The sequence below is a fragment of the Erpetoichthys calabaricus genome, chromosome 8 (genome assembly GCF_900747795.2).
Source record: "Erpetoichthys calabaricus chromosome 8, fErpCal1.3, whole genome shotgun sequence".
Taxonomy (NCBI): domain Eukaryota; kingdom Metazoa; phylum Chordata; class Cladistia; order Polypteriformes; family Polypteridae; genus Erpetoichthys; species Erpetoichthys calabaricus.
In genome coordinates, this window is record NC_041401.2 from 86,126,051 (window position 1) to 86,141,459 (window position 15,409).

The 15,409-nt window shown below is 39.7% G+C and overlaps 1 protein-coding gene across 1 annotated transcript in view; it reads left to right on the plus strand.

Annotated features, from left to right (window-relative positions):
- Positions 1-15,409, plus strand: part of mmp28 (matrix metallopeptidase 28) — a 100,697-nt gene that overhangs the window by 77,583 nt on the left and 7,705 nt on the right. Inside the window, exons 5-6 of the mRNA XM_028807031.2 lie at positions 4,456-4,701; positions 12,391-12,549. Coding sequence (XP_028662864.2) covers positions 4,456-4,701; positions 12,391-12,549 — 405 coding nt within the window. The remainder of the gene's footprint in view (positions 1-4,455; positions 4,702-12,390; positions 12,550-15,409) is intronic.

Consider the following 15,409-nt stretch of genomic DNA (forward strand, 5'->3'; position numbering starts at 1 on the left):
TTTCCACACAGCACTGACCATAAAGACATGTTCTGAACTGACCTATCAAACAGTCACTTCAGTTCTTTTCTTTGCTGTATGTCGTAGGCACAGCGGAGTACTACAGTTCAGTTCCGGACCCTCAAGCTCATGTGGTTAGCTAATAGACACATTGACCCGGCGTGTCGTCCATTCGTTTCTTGGAAGGCGGCAGGGTGTCTGCCTTAGCCGCTGCTCCCTTCAAATTCTCCTTACAGTCTGAATCAGCTGTGGATTTCCCTGCAGTCCGAGTTGAATGCACTTTCCTTCAGTGACCTCTAGTGTCCTTTAATGTGTGGTTCTTTATTTATCTAAAAGGCATCTGTTGACTTTTTAAATTGGCAAAGTCAATTGTTGCTCAACATGCAGGATTCCAGGGTCTCTTTAACTGGATGATTTAAAAATAGGATGCTGGCTTCAGTGTAGGGCGCTTGACCACTTTTTTTCACTTCTTCATGGCAAGAAATGTGCATAAACCCATATATGTGGCCTTACCTCTGCACTGATTTTATGAGATCTCTTCTCAATTGTCTTTTACAAATGTTAAACAGCACAGCATTACATCTTCAGTACTCCTCTGTGGGAGACTAGCTACCCTGTGCCGCTTTTTAATTTGCCCTACCTGTATTTGTAACAAAAAAAAAGTCACACTGGGTGCAACATACATGCAGTTTTCATTCATCCATTTTTGACCTCACTTAATCTATTAAAGGAATGGTGAGCCAGAGCTTACCCAGGCAGCAGTTGGCACTAGGCAAGAGCCAAAACTGGGGAAGGGTACTAGTTGATTGCAGGGAAGTCTTCTTCAGTCAGGGTCTACATGTCTTTGGATGATGGAAGAAAACCTGTAGGAGAAAAAAAAACATGAGGACAATGTGCAAAGGCCACACAAAATGGGATCTGAACAAGCACTGTGCCATCCGGGTGTCTGCTAGCTTTAAGGCTTATTAGGGGCATAGCACCCCTCTATTATAAAGCTCTTGGTCCTACATACAGTATATTTCTTATGGAATAGCACCTGGAGAGGGTCACCCTTTGAGTTTTCACATTGTGTAAAAGTCGTGAGGGTGGCATCCATGTAGTTTTTGCACTGTGGAACAGTGAATGTTTTGGTGCAGTCGTCCATGCCTAGCAGAACATGGCATCGGATGAAGGGGGGCTGTTCTCTCAAAGATCAGAGAATGGAAGCATAAGTCAATGGGATGGGGTAGTAGGGGGCTCATGGAGTTCAGGGGTGCCTGAGAACAGGGGCTAAAGACCCAGAAGCCCCCCACTAATGATGCCACTGGTGCCATTCCACACGTGTTATTGAAAGTTGCTGTTTGACTTAGTCTGTTCAGATTGGTGCTGTTAGATGAAGCTGCAGAATCTGAAGAAAATGACATGGACACTGAGTGTGGGGTTTGTACAGAGGATTCAGAAAGTATTCGGACCCCTTCACTTTATTGTGTTGTAGATTTAATTTTAAATAGATAGAATTGCCATTTTTGTCCATCAATCTCACTAACCCATAATAATGTTTTCAGAAAGGTTTGCAAATTTTTAAAAAATCAGAAACTGAAATACCTCGTTTATTTAAAAATTCAGAGTCTTTGCTGTGGCACTCCAAAGTGAGGTGAGGTTCATCCCGTTTGTTTTGATTATCCCTGATGTGTCTAAAATTTGAACTGTGTTCACTTGATTGGACATTGCTTAGAAAGGCACACAGCTGTGTATAAGAGGTCCCACAATTCACACTGCATGCCAGGACAAAAACCAAACATGCAGCCAAGAAACTCTCTGCAGACCGCCATGATCAAATCATGGTGAAGTATACTTCTGGCCAAGGGTATGTGAGTGTTCTCAGGAGCACAGTGGTCTCAATAAATGTGAAATGGAAGACATAGAACCATCAGGACTCTCCCTAGATTTGGTTGTCCATCCAAACTGAGTAACCAGGAATAAAGGGCCCTGGTTAAGAAGGTGAACAAGAACCCAATGGTCACTCTAACCGAACATTCACTGCCAAGATGAGAGAACCTGTTTTGTAGGACAACCATCTCTGCAGCAATCCTGCCTAGACGGAAGCCACTCCTAAATAAAAATTTGCCAAATGGCATCTAAAAGACTCTGACAACATGAGGAAGAAGATTCTCTGGTCTGATGAGACAAATATTGAACTCTTTAGGCAGAACTCCAAAGACTGGCGAAGACCAGGCACTGCTCATCACCTGCCCATGGTGAAAAGGGGATGCTTCTTAGCAGCAGAAACAGGGAGACTGGTCAGTACTGAGGGAAGGATGAATGCAAATCAAACACAGAGAGACCCTTGAAGAAAACCTGCCTCAGCTTTCATTTGACAGTTCACCTTTCAGGATGACAATGAACCAGAAGCATAAAGCCCAGACAACACTGGAGTGGCTTAGGGACAAGTCTCAGACTGCTCTTTAGTGGCCCATCGGAAGCCCAGACTTAAACCTCAGAGACCGTCTGTGGAGAGACCTGAAGATGGCAGTTTACTGAGCTTGAGGAGATTTGCCAGGAAAAATGGGATAAACTGCCCAAACTCAGGTGTGTAAATTCAGCCTTGTAGAGACTTTCTGTAATTTCTGCCAATGGGGCATCTAGAAAGTGCTGAGTTAAGGGTCTGAATACTTATATGAATGAGAAATTTAAGTTTTTGATTTTGATTAAATTTGCAAATCTTTCTGAAAATATGTTTTCACTTTGTCATTATGTGCTTTTGAGTGTAGATTGATTGGCAAATTATCAATTTAAAATTAAATCTAAAACACAATAAAGTGCACAAAGTGAAAGGGTCTGAATACTTTCTGAATCCTTTGTGAGTTCTCCTCATGTCTTCATTGTTTTTTTCTCTCTTGATACTCCCAAGTTTCTTACCAGCTTCAATTGACTGACCACTTTAAAATGGCAGCACGTGCATGAATAGATAGATAGATAGACAGATAGATAGATACTTTATTAATCCCAATGGGAAATTCACATTAGGCCTTGAGTTGGACTTAGTGATGTCTGGATAAGTCTTGGTTCCCAAAACAGTCCATAAATGCCCTGTTATATCCAGCATCAGCAAGAGAAACTTACATGCAATGGTTAAACAAGCAGCATGACAGAAAATAAAAAGTGTGCTCTAAAAATGGTCAAGGAACCTTTGAAGGCTGCAGTTTCACAAGTGTCACTCCTTCAGGTGCTTAGTGTTGCTGCTTTTCACCCACATTGACATATATGGCTAGACCGCATCTCATTCACGAACTGAAGTACTTTGATATTGTTTGTGCCTTTTCTCTTTTCATGTGACAATAAGATTTAGAGAGTAGCGACAGACCTGCTCGTGTCAGACGCCATTTACCCCCTTGACTCCTACTGGCTCCTGTGATTGTTAAGATATTAACGCTCACGAAAGTCATCTTATGTCAAAAAGATGGCTGGTGTTCATTAGCAATGCCTCTTCCTTCAGCCTTCAGATATTATACTTGGTGTATCAGTCAGCTAGTGTTCAAAAAGCAAGCGAAGGCCAAGCATTCCATACACATCTACAACGGGTATCTTAATGGGCTTACATTGCCCTCTGGTGTTGAAACACATACACTGCATCCCATGTCAGTTAACCTTTTATGAAGTCTTCATTGATGATTCTCTGACATGATTCTATTGCAGGGTTCAATTACTCACTCCATCTTCAACCTAATCTGTGCATCTTGGCCATGTAGCAGGAAACCCAGAGTACACAGTGAAGATATAAATTTAAAAAACAAGCAGACAATGGGTGAGCATTATGTTTGCACAGAAAAGATAAAGTATGAAAGTACAGTAGAGCCCAATTAGCATCTTAATGAAGAGGAAAGCTAGAGTACAAAACCACAAAAAAGCTAAGGAAGCTATCAAAAGTGTTCATTAAACCTTTTACTGAATCATTTGAAAAACTACAGAGCAATAATAATAAATGATGACACATTTTATTTGCTATGTATATAGCACAGTTTCCATTCTAAAAGTGCTTCACAAATAGTGTAAGTAGGTATAACAGGAATTAAAGCACAGGAAAAGATAAAATCAATAACACAAGAAACACTAAATATCAAGCATTAAACAATAAATAACAGATGAATATATGAAAAACAAAGTACATGAGATGTAATAAACAAGAATAACAATGCAAAATGCTAGACAACCATGAACAATAACATCATTTGTGATAGCAGGCATCGTTATGACACAAATATCATTTCTTGTTTAGGGCGCAAATAGTAACCAGTTGGTATCATGTGGTACTGTAGAATTATTTGCAATACTGAGAGAGTATTCACTGTGAAAGGCACTCTATAAAGTGAAGACTGCCAGTGACAATGTATTCAATGGTCGCAGGATTCCAGGTTTTCTGGTTTGCCTTTGGCTGAAAAATGACTCTAGCATCCATTTTCCTCTATGTACTTATAGGTGGTGCTTTGGCTCATGCTTTCTTTCCCCGAAGAGGAGAAGCCCACTTTGATATTACAGAGCGTTGGACCCTCAACAGTCTCAAAGGACGGAACCTCTTCATTGTTACAGCTCATGAGATCGGACACACACTGGGACTTGAGCATTCTCCGGTAAAAAATGCTCTTATGTCGCCCTACTACAAAAAGCTGGGCAAGGATTTTGTCCTGAGCTGGGATGACATTATGGCTGTGCAACAGATGTATGGTAAGTGGGCCACTTATACTTTTACAGGTCAATGTGGACGGCAGTGATGTGTCTTGTGAGTCGCTGAAAGACAATATTTTTCTGCCTGTTTATGAAAGAACAATGGGTAGCTGTGCTTGCCTAACACAAGCAAGTGTGTGTGGGTGTATACTGTATAAAGTACAGTTTATATACTTTATATACAGTCATTTTCAAAACTAAGTACACCGCATGCCACATTTACATTTTGCAGTCCATTGCATGTGTAAAAAGTAAGTCCACCCCTATATTTATCATTACCTCAAATACCTAAAATTAGAACCAGGTATGCCAGACCAGGTACAAATGATTAGAACATCATTAGAGAGGATTTTGGAGTAGACTGTATTATTTGAACCTCAGATATTTTTGTTTTGTTTTGTTGAAGTGTGTATTGTCACAATACCTAGAATGAAAGAGCTTTCTGAGACCTTCATAAAGAAGGTTATAGATGCCTATTAGTCTGAGAAGGGGTTTAAAAAGATCTCCAAACAATTGAAAATCAACCATTTCACTGTTCAGAAGGTCATCTACAAGTGGAGAACATTTCAAACAACTGCTTAGGCTAGATTAACTTTTTTATTTTCTACCAGTGAGATAATCAGATGCAAAAATACTCAGTAACATCTATTGTGAACATTGTGATGGACAGTCGGGGGCCCTTACCTGGCCAGGACAACCTGATTTTGTAAGGAGCAGGGAAACAGTACTTCCAGGAAAGTTTCTCCCCCTGACCGACAGAGGGCAGTCCCATTGGTTTCCTCTGCCAGGGGGCACATGGACATTTGCTGGGCCCGATTTGGCAGCACTTTCACCACAATCGGAAGTGCTGCCGGAAGAAGCTCGTTGGGTACCTGGAGTCCTTCCGTGTGCCCTATAAAAAAGGGGCCAGTCGCCAGGCATCATCCCAACAAGTTCAGTCTAAGAGCAGAACGCAATATGCTAAAAGAAGTCTCTAAGAACCCCAGTAGTTCATCACGGGACAGACCTACATGTAGCTTTTGCCACTGTGGATGTCAGGGTGCATGAGTCTCCTATTAGAAAAATGCTACACAAATTAGATCTCCATTGGAATTTTCCCAGGAGGAAACAGAACAGGGTAAAACTGAGGTTTCGGCAAAGACCAGGAGCCTCATGTATAAACGGTGCATACGTACAAAAATGTTGCGTAAGAACATTTCCACACTCAAATCGTGATGTATAAAACCTAAACTTGGCGTAAAGCCACGCACATTTCCACGGTAGCTCATACCCTGTCGTACAGTTTTGCAGACTGGTGACACCCAGCGTCAAAGCAGTGCTACTGTTCCTGTGTGGTTACCCTTTCTTTTTTAAATCCACATCCCTGATGCGGCTTTATAAAAACAATGAAATTAACCGCATATTGTTTATTAGTTTAATGCATGTGATTGTAATTAACCTGTAACAATATAATAGTCCACAGAATGGTCAAACTATTCTAAATACAATAGCTGCTTTAGTGTTGTTACTCTCACTGCACCTTCTTCTTCTTCTTTCAGTTAGGGGTTGCCACAGCAGGTCATCTTTTTCCATATTACTCTCACTTTACCACTCGGAGTATTTATATCACTGTATCTGAGTGGGGAATCACAGCTCTACAGCAGATGATCGGAAAGAGAATTATCAGTATACAGCATCAAGCACACGCTGCCTCAGCCATGCTGTCTATTGAACTGCTCTCACACGGCAAACACTTCAGAACCTTTCCTGTACAGACCTCGTGGTTCAGAAACAGTTTTATCCCAAGAACTCTACACACACTCAATCAGCCCATCAAGTGCTCCTTGTAGAACTGTTTGTACTTATAAGTACAATTACCTCACTGTAAACATGCGATACAGTTATAATATTGCACAACCTGAGCCACTTTATAAAGGGCGTATTTACATATGATGACAATATCATTTTTAAGATGAAATGAAGCATGCTTGAAGATGATGTGAGTCCATCTATCAGAAGATTGAAGCTCTACTGAAAGTGCATCTTGCAACATGACAATAACCCTAAACGTACAGGCAAATAAGCCAAGGCATAGCAGAAAAGAAAGCCTAGATCTTAATTCCATTGAGATGCTGTTGGGAAGATTTGATTTGGTCAAATTTTATTGAAACCCAGACCTGTGAGATCCACCCAATACGTGCATACATGTGTGAGAAAATATACCTGTGCCGTGATCCATTTCTTTTAATAACACAGATTTGCATTTTATTTAAATTCAGTCAGAATTTGATTATTGTATGTTGCTGTGTTTAATGGTTTGCTTGGACTAGATTCTTGATGCTTTCTTGCTTGTCTCGTAACTGACATAAAAATTGATTGTATTAGTTACTGTATAGAAAAATGTAGCATATCATTTTAAAGAAAAAAGAGAGGACTACACCAGTTTGAAAACTTTCCATGTTTGTTTACTTATCCGTTTCCTAACCCACTTATCCAGTTCAGGGTCACAGGAAACCATTGCCTATCCTGGCAGCACTGGATGCAAATCTGGAATCAGCCCTGAATGAAACCTCAGCGATTAGAGGGCCACCTTACACACTCCAGGCAGTCAGCCTAATCTGCACATCTTGGGAACGTGGGTGGAAATCTGGAGTACTCTGAGAAAAATCCATGCAGAAAAAAGAGAACACAAAAACCCACCACAGACCAGATTCAGACCAAGGACTGATGAGACACAGTGGTAGCGGTGTCAGAACATACGTATCACCTTTCTGGGCCAAGTTAAAATCATCTCCGCATTTACACAGTCTGACTATTGATTCATCAGTTCGTCTGCTTTCTATATCAGCTTTTATCAGCTGTACTGAGGTGCAGGGTCCTATCCCAGCACCATCATGCTCAAAGGAGGAAACCACACTGGCCTGGATGTCACATCTGTCACAGAGCGGTCATGCACACCTGTCTTTGGATTGTTGAAGATTTCTCTTACTCTGCAATTCTTTTATACCGTTACCAGTGTATGTGCTTTCAGAATCTTTTTAGGCAGCTGTACTCCAGCCATTCATTTTCTGAACCTGACAGCAGGTGCAAGGACACCCTATTGATCAACAGACAGATTTAATTAATTTTTCCAAGGGCACGTTGGAAGGATTACATTTTCTTGTTGGCTTGGGAGTGCCTGGAAATTCTCCAGAGAAGCATGGAGACTGCTGCAGTGGATAAAATAGCCTTGTCTGTTCGTCTTGAACACTGCAGCTCTCACCACAATAAGCAGAAGGTGTGCACGCTGTCCATTTTAGAGTCATACAGAGCTGAAGCCCATCCTGACCACTTTGGGCTTAAGGCCCTCGCCCACACCTAAACTTTGATTTGATTTCAGTTAGAAACACAAAAGCAATTCAATGTTAAGAATGGAGTACCAAACACTTAATGCTGATTTAGTGAAGCATATTTCACTGTAAGCAAAAACCCACGCACAAAATCATTAGAATGAGACTAATAAATAACTCTTTATTATAAAACAAAATCTTGGAAGGAGACAAGACGTGATTTTCTCGGAGAGACACTTATACATCCCATAAGATGAGTTTGTGCCAAGAGAATGAACCACACCTGGGGCCAAAGATAAAAGACAAGGAGTAGATGACAAAGTAGAATGTCGTAAAGAATTTAAAAATTTTGGTGCGGTACACATGCAGAGCAGGTTAGAGATAATGGTAGTACGAAAATTCCAAAGTCTCAAATAAATGATAGTAAAGATCGCATTAGCACAAACAAATGGAAATTATTACCCGGTAAAATAATGGAACAGTGAAAAGAGATTGAATATATTGTTCAGATTTAAGCTTTAAGTCGGAGACTTGTAGATCATCTAATTCGTGTTGCCAACGAGTATTAAAAGATTCCACAAACGTTGCCGCGGTATGAAGTCCCATGAGACGGTGACTTTAAACATGAGATTCTTTCGATTCACACCCTACTTAAAACTATTTTCAAACAAGACCACGGTCATCTAACCTCAGTTGTGTGAATGCTTTTGTCAGACATACTTCCTGTGCTGTCAGCTCTTATAAATTTTATCAGGACAATAATTTTATACGTTCTAGATGACACATCAATGACTAAGTGAAGAAGAAAGAGCATGGTCAAACAATCGAAAAAGTCATTTTATTTATCAGAGAGAAAGAAACGATATTCACTCACAGACAGTTATACGTTGCGTTGACACGACATAAGTCCAAACACAGAATCAAAATTCAATGCGATCTTGAAGAAAAGTTAATTCCAAATGTTGTTTTTACTAAAGTTTTAAAATAAAAGTGAATACAATGCATATGTAACAATTCCCAGGAAAATAACAATCTATTTAAATTGTATATCTGGTAAACCAATCCAGGAGTGTACGAGCGAAGCGAGCAAGGGGCAGAGCTCCCTAGTCTATAAAACAATAAAGCAAATAAGTGTAGATCATGAAATAGCATGTGTAAAGTTTGGTGGACATTACGCAGAATACAAAAAGGGGATTTCCACTTGAGGGTGAATGAAAATAAAACAACTGCAAGCCTGCCTGAGAGTTCTAATAGAAGAGAATGGCCGTGGGATGTCCACACTTTGACATTCACACCAGTTTGCCTGACCTGCATGCTATATTTACATCCACATATGTCAAATCTGATTTATAAAGTCTGTGTAAATAGCAAAATCATCTTAGTGTAAAACGTATTCAGAGGGGCACATCAAATAAGCATAGGGCTAAGTAGGTGATAATTACAAGACAAATCAATAGTAGGAATACTTAGAAGAAAATAACCAAGAACCTTGATATCAGTATCTATATATGTAAATTTTATATGTTTATGTCGAAAATATAAATAATAAGAATACTGTAAAGTAAACATTTCAAACACCAATTTCAATTATTTAACAAAGTGAAATATATGCCAAACCCCTTGAAAGTATTGGTAAACAGAAAGCCTGCAAGCAAACAATCCATTGAATAAAGTCACAAGACGGCAAAAAATTTCTGTAATATACTGAAAAGTTAGAGATAGTGTGGTCAAATAAACCGTCTTCAAGTTTTTAACAGAAGTGATAACACTGGTGGTATACTTCCTAGTTAAAAAATTCAGTAATGATATTTAACAAAATTCTCATATATCCAGTCTAAAAGGGAACAAAATCCAAGGATAAAATAACATGACTTTGGGAGTATAATATAAATGAAAAAAGGAATGTAATACAGTGCCCTCCATAATGTTTAAGACAAAGACACATTTTATAGTCACACACACACACACTCACAATCAAGCATACAGGGCCCAATTCAGAAGTGCCAGTGTCCTTATATGTATTTGTTTTAGATTTTGGAGAATAAAGCAAGGCTCCAGGGGAAAGCCCATGAAGACATGAGGTGAAGGTACACACTCCACATGTGCTGGTTCTCTGTACAGGGATAACTTCTGCCTGGTCCACAGTGCTTATGGGACAGGCAGTGGCTACCATGACCTTAAATTTAATTGAATTAATTTAAAAATGGATGGAGGTAGGTTCTTTATAGGGAATTTCATTATAGCTTGTATCAATGAATTCACTGAAGCCAGATGCTTCCTCCACATTTTATAATAAGCCATCATTTTCGGACCTTCATCCTAAAATTTACCTCCATGTAAAAGCTGAAAGTAACAATATGTTGTGATGCCCAGGTACGTACAGACGCCCTAACTCTGACACAGACGGGCAGGACTCAGGTTCAGCACACAACACTCACCTTTATTTACAGCTGGGGAGCACTTTTCTCTGCTCCCTACAGCAAAGCACTAACAGAGTCCCTTTGCCGTCTCTTCAGTCCTCCACACAGGCTTTGTTCTCTTCCTCCCGGCTCTGGACGGTGACTTCTGGCGACTGGCCCCTTTTTATAGAGCACTCGGAAGGACTCCAGGTACCCAACGAGCTTCTTCCAGCGGCACTTCTGAGTATGGCAGAAGTGGTGCCAAATAGGGCCCCACAAATGTCCATGTGCCCCCTGGCAGTGACCACAGGTCCCAACAGGATTGAGGTTCTATGCTCATGACCCATGGCCTGGCAGGAGAACAAGGGGGCTGCCCTCTGTTGGTCCGGGGGAAAAAACTGTCCTGGAAGTACTCTCTTCCCAGTACTTCCAAAATCAGGGTTCTGGCCGCGTCCACCACAATGTTCATAACAGATTATTTTTGCACCTGATTATCTCATTGGCAGAAAGTAAAAAAGTTAATCTAACCTAAGAGTCCAAAATGTTTTTTTATCTACTCACTAAATCCAAAACCTCTTTTTGACCGGACTGAAAGTGGAAAATCCCTCTCAGTGAATCCCTTTCAGAGCCTTTGCACCAGTTTTGGACTGATACTTTTTTGAACCCAAAGAGAAATTGAATGGACATCATCATGCATATAAAAACCTCTGTAAGGAAAACAGGTTTTGGTGTCATCTTTGCAAATGCTTGTAGCGGGGCTACATAATAATAAGTATTTGTTTCTTTTGTCTGTGCTGAGTGCGTTTTGTTTTCATCGTCCCATTTACTGTCCATTATATGTGTGTCAGTAAATTTTGTCCCCATAAGTGAAGAGGGGAAGGATGATGAAGGGAGACTGCAACCCAAGATGGAAATCACCTGTTGGATCCACCAGTTACATCCGAGACATTTTGCATTTAAAAAAGAGGAGCGAAGGCGAGAGAGGAGAAGGAGAAAGAGAGACAATTTACCCGATCATTTACAAACTCATCACTGCCATTTATTGCATCATCCACTGCTTGCTTTTTCAACATCCGATTCAACATCACGACAGCCAGAGCTAAGAAACCCTGGGGTTCGGATTCATACCAGCCATTGCCAGGACTTTTCACAGTGAGGTTGTTTTGTTTTGTGGAAGGAGCACAATAACACTACAGCCAGTATCAATACCACCGGACTTTATTTTGGACTCATTTCTCACCACATTTCAATTGCTGTGTTTAACTAATCTGTGTTTGTATTTGTGTTACATGTTTCTATTAATTGTTTATGGGCAAGGGAGGGTTCTTTATAAATATTTGTATAATTGTGTCTTATATAATAATTAGTCACTGGTGTCATTTGGGATAGTGGTATTTTGTACAAACATATATATATATTATTGAATATTTGTTTGTCTTTTCCATTTACAATATATCCGTGTTTGATTTTACATATCTGTTACTGTTTTCTGGTTATTTTGTCGTGTCAGGAAAAGTAAGAATATGGCTTGTCATTAGAGCAAGAAGCCTCAGGTGATCCAAGGAATAGTCTTGGTAGTGTAGTGGCCGGTCTGGGTAAGGGGTCGGCCGTTACATGCTTTTACAATGTATATAGTGCCTTGGGTGTTTACTAATAATGTTGTTTACATTCGGAGCTCAGACTTGTGACTTGATAAGAATAGCATAAGAAGTCCTAGGCTTTACGGTCCAGGGCCTAATCCACCAGGTCATACTAGCTGTCCCTTTAGGAGTAGTCTAATATGTATGAGAGAATTTGTATAACTTAAGCCAGTATGGTTATTTTGTCCAGTTGACTGCATTCATCTATGGGTGGCAGTGAACCACCTTTGGTTTTCTAATGGTATTTCTTCATCACCATTAAACTGGGACATGAAAATTAAAATATAGCTATTTCATCATTCATCACAATTTCTACTGTTGGTTTTTTTTTTTTTTTTTTAGGGAAGCCTTCTAACGGGTCACCTGTACAGCTCTCTGGACGAATGTTTGCTTCCTTTCTGGACTCTGTGTACAATAATGACTTACAGTCTTCTGAAATTGAGCAGTCTGCTGAAGATCTTGCCCCTTACTGCCAAACATTCTTTGATGCCATCACCATGGGTAATAAGAAATAGAAATAATTTGGTATAAAATGTTTCATGGCTAAATCTGTAAACCTGAAAATTTTGGTGTGTAACAGCCAATCAATGTGCATATCTAGAAGCAGTTTTGTCAGATTTTGACTTCATATTCTTTCCTTTTCCATTCAGATTCCATCTACATTGATGGAGAACTGCTCCTCACCCCTTGCTCATTCAAGATTAAAACCTGCAATGGTCTATTTTACAAATGTCACTTGTGATTTCACATGCTAGCTCTTAAAGGATATTATACTTGGTTTCAGTCCAATCCTTTGAGCAGCATGCACCCGTGTGGCACACATGTAATTTACATGCTCGTAATGAATTTCACTGTATATTCCTGTGTATGTATGAGTGACTCTATTTTCCCTTTTTCACACTTTATTATGAAGACCATAACAGAATGCTATAAATCCGATACTTGTACCACACTGTCAAATTTGACTATTGTAGTTAAATACATCCCACTTTTTTTTTACATCTGTAATGCCAGGCAATTAGATAGAGTACCAGAATAGGCAGGAGAGAATGTTACATATTTTATTCATGTATTATAAATATTATGTCCAAAATAGCAGAGTACAGTGAGCGTTGGTATAATAATACAAACTGATAATAGGCTACCAGGTGACTCTCTGTCTTATGTTTATTAGTCTCTGGTCTGGCTGGTCCGGCATGACCCTTCATCTAGCATGCCATCTGCATGGATGAAACAGAGAGTCCAGAAAAGAGACCTTTTTTCATGTTGCAATGGCAAAGAGGAGGCCTGCAGCCTCCACTAACTCCTGACACACAAACGGAACAGCTTAAGGACAACCTAACATCCAGTTCAGTTTTGTCAACATTTTATCCAGTTTCAAAGGATTTACAAATTTATAGAAGTCTGCCCCTCAACCGGGCTGACTGGCTACACTTTACCATGTAAATCGGGCAGGATGATCATTCAGAAGGTAGGCCAACACCAATCACTGTATTTTCTTTCTGGACATAAACACCAATTGGTTCTTCCTTTGAAACTGGTCACAATTTAAACATTGACAGTAAAGTGCACCATATAATACCCTATGCAAATCCAAACACCCATACAAATGCACTGTCTTAATATTCTTACCCGCTATAAAACAACATATTCCCTATTGTCTACATTTCTTGACCTGATCGTACATTTAACACTTGGCCTTATCCAACACCCTACTGAAGAAAAAGTCTTGTAATAAAAGTTTGTTTCAATGGACACAAGGTACGTTTTTGTCCAGTTGTTGAAACTGCAGACAAAGTTAATGTATAAGGCAGTCACTCAGCACATCTCTGGAATAATGAAAACTGGAAAATCACACCCATGTTCCAACAAAATCCAAGTTATTGCCTCTGGCTGCTAACTGGTAAAGAAAAATGACCAATTTCCTTGAAAAACTATTATCAAATTGATCTGGGTCACTTTCTACCCTGGCAATACCTTTCGTGCTGTAATCGTCTAGTTTTTTCATTGGCCAGGAAACATTGATGATCCTCATTTCTCCATCCTTCCTAGCCTTCTCCTTCTGTTGTTTTTTTTGAATGTTCCTTGATCTTTGCCATGTGACACCTCAATCCTTTCCGCTTTACTTTGGGAACTCTAGGCTCTAAATCATCTGAGTTGTGAACGTGTTTCATCACTCTTTACTGACACTCTCCCACCAACCTTAGATAAGACAGGCATTATTTCACAGAGATGGTAAATGTCACATGACAACCCACAGAGCAAAATAACAGCTATGTAACAGCGTTACAAATATAGTTTCAAACAAACAAACAAGAAAGAAAGGATATACAGGAAATTAAGCTGTAAACTGGCCCACTCTATTCAATTCCACCTGTACCTGGTGCCAGAGCAAGAAATTCTTATCACTAATCACATTCCTAAAGCTCTTGGGGCAGGAATTTACCATAGATTATCTTCAGAAAGCATTTCTTTCTTTCTTTCTTTCTTTCTTTCTTTCTTTCTTTCTTTCTTTCTTTCTTTCTTTCTTTCTTTCTTTCTTTCAAGGGCTAAAAAATTACAAAAGGCTGAAAGTCTGTTGATATCCAGTGTAACACTGCCAGACCACGTCTGGTTAGCCACTTTCAGACAGCAAAGACATATGGGGGGAAAAATCAGGTTTGGAAAGGCCTAAAAACAGTCACAGGACTGGGTTCTAAAAAGAGTCCGAATTTTCCAGTAGATAAAGACCAGAAGCCTTTAGCAGATGAACTTAATAACTTTTTTTACCACATTTGAAACAAGTGATTTCAGCACCCAAAATGCAGAAGTAAAGGAAATGCTTTATAAAAACACCAAGAATTCTGCCGTAATGGGGTTCAGTTTACCTGAAGTGGAGAATGGCTTGTGGAAGGTTAAAACAAACAGGGCTCTGGGGCCTGAAAGCATATCAGGTCAGCTCTTAAAGTCCTGCTTTAAGCAGCTCTCTCCTGTTTTTCATTTGCTTTTTAATGGGTCTCTGACCTGTGGTATTGTACCTAAGCTGTGGAAACAATCAATCATAATCCCAGTTTCTAAGGTTTCCAGGTCAAGCTGTCTGAATGAATGCAGCCATGTGGCACTCACCTCTATTCCAACAAAATGCTTTGAACATTTGGTGAAAAATATTTTAATGACAGAGACGAAGTCTATTCAAGATAACAGCCAATTTGCTTACTGTGCAAACAGAAGTGTTGAAGATGCTCTGCTTGTTATCATACATCAAATCTACACTTTTCTTGATCAGGTTCATATGTCAGAGCACTATTTTTGCATTTTTCTTCAGCGTTCAATACCATACAGCCTCACATACTGATTAGGAAACTGAACAGTATGAATGTAA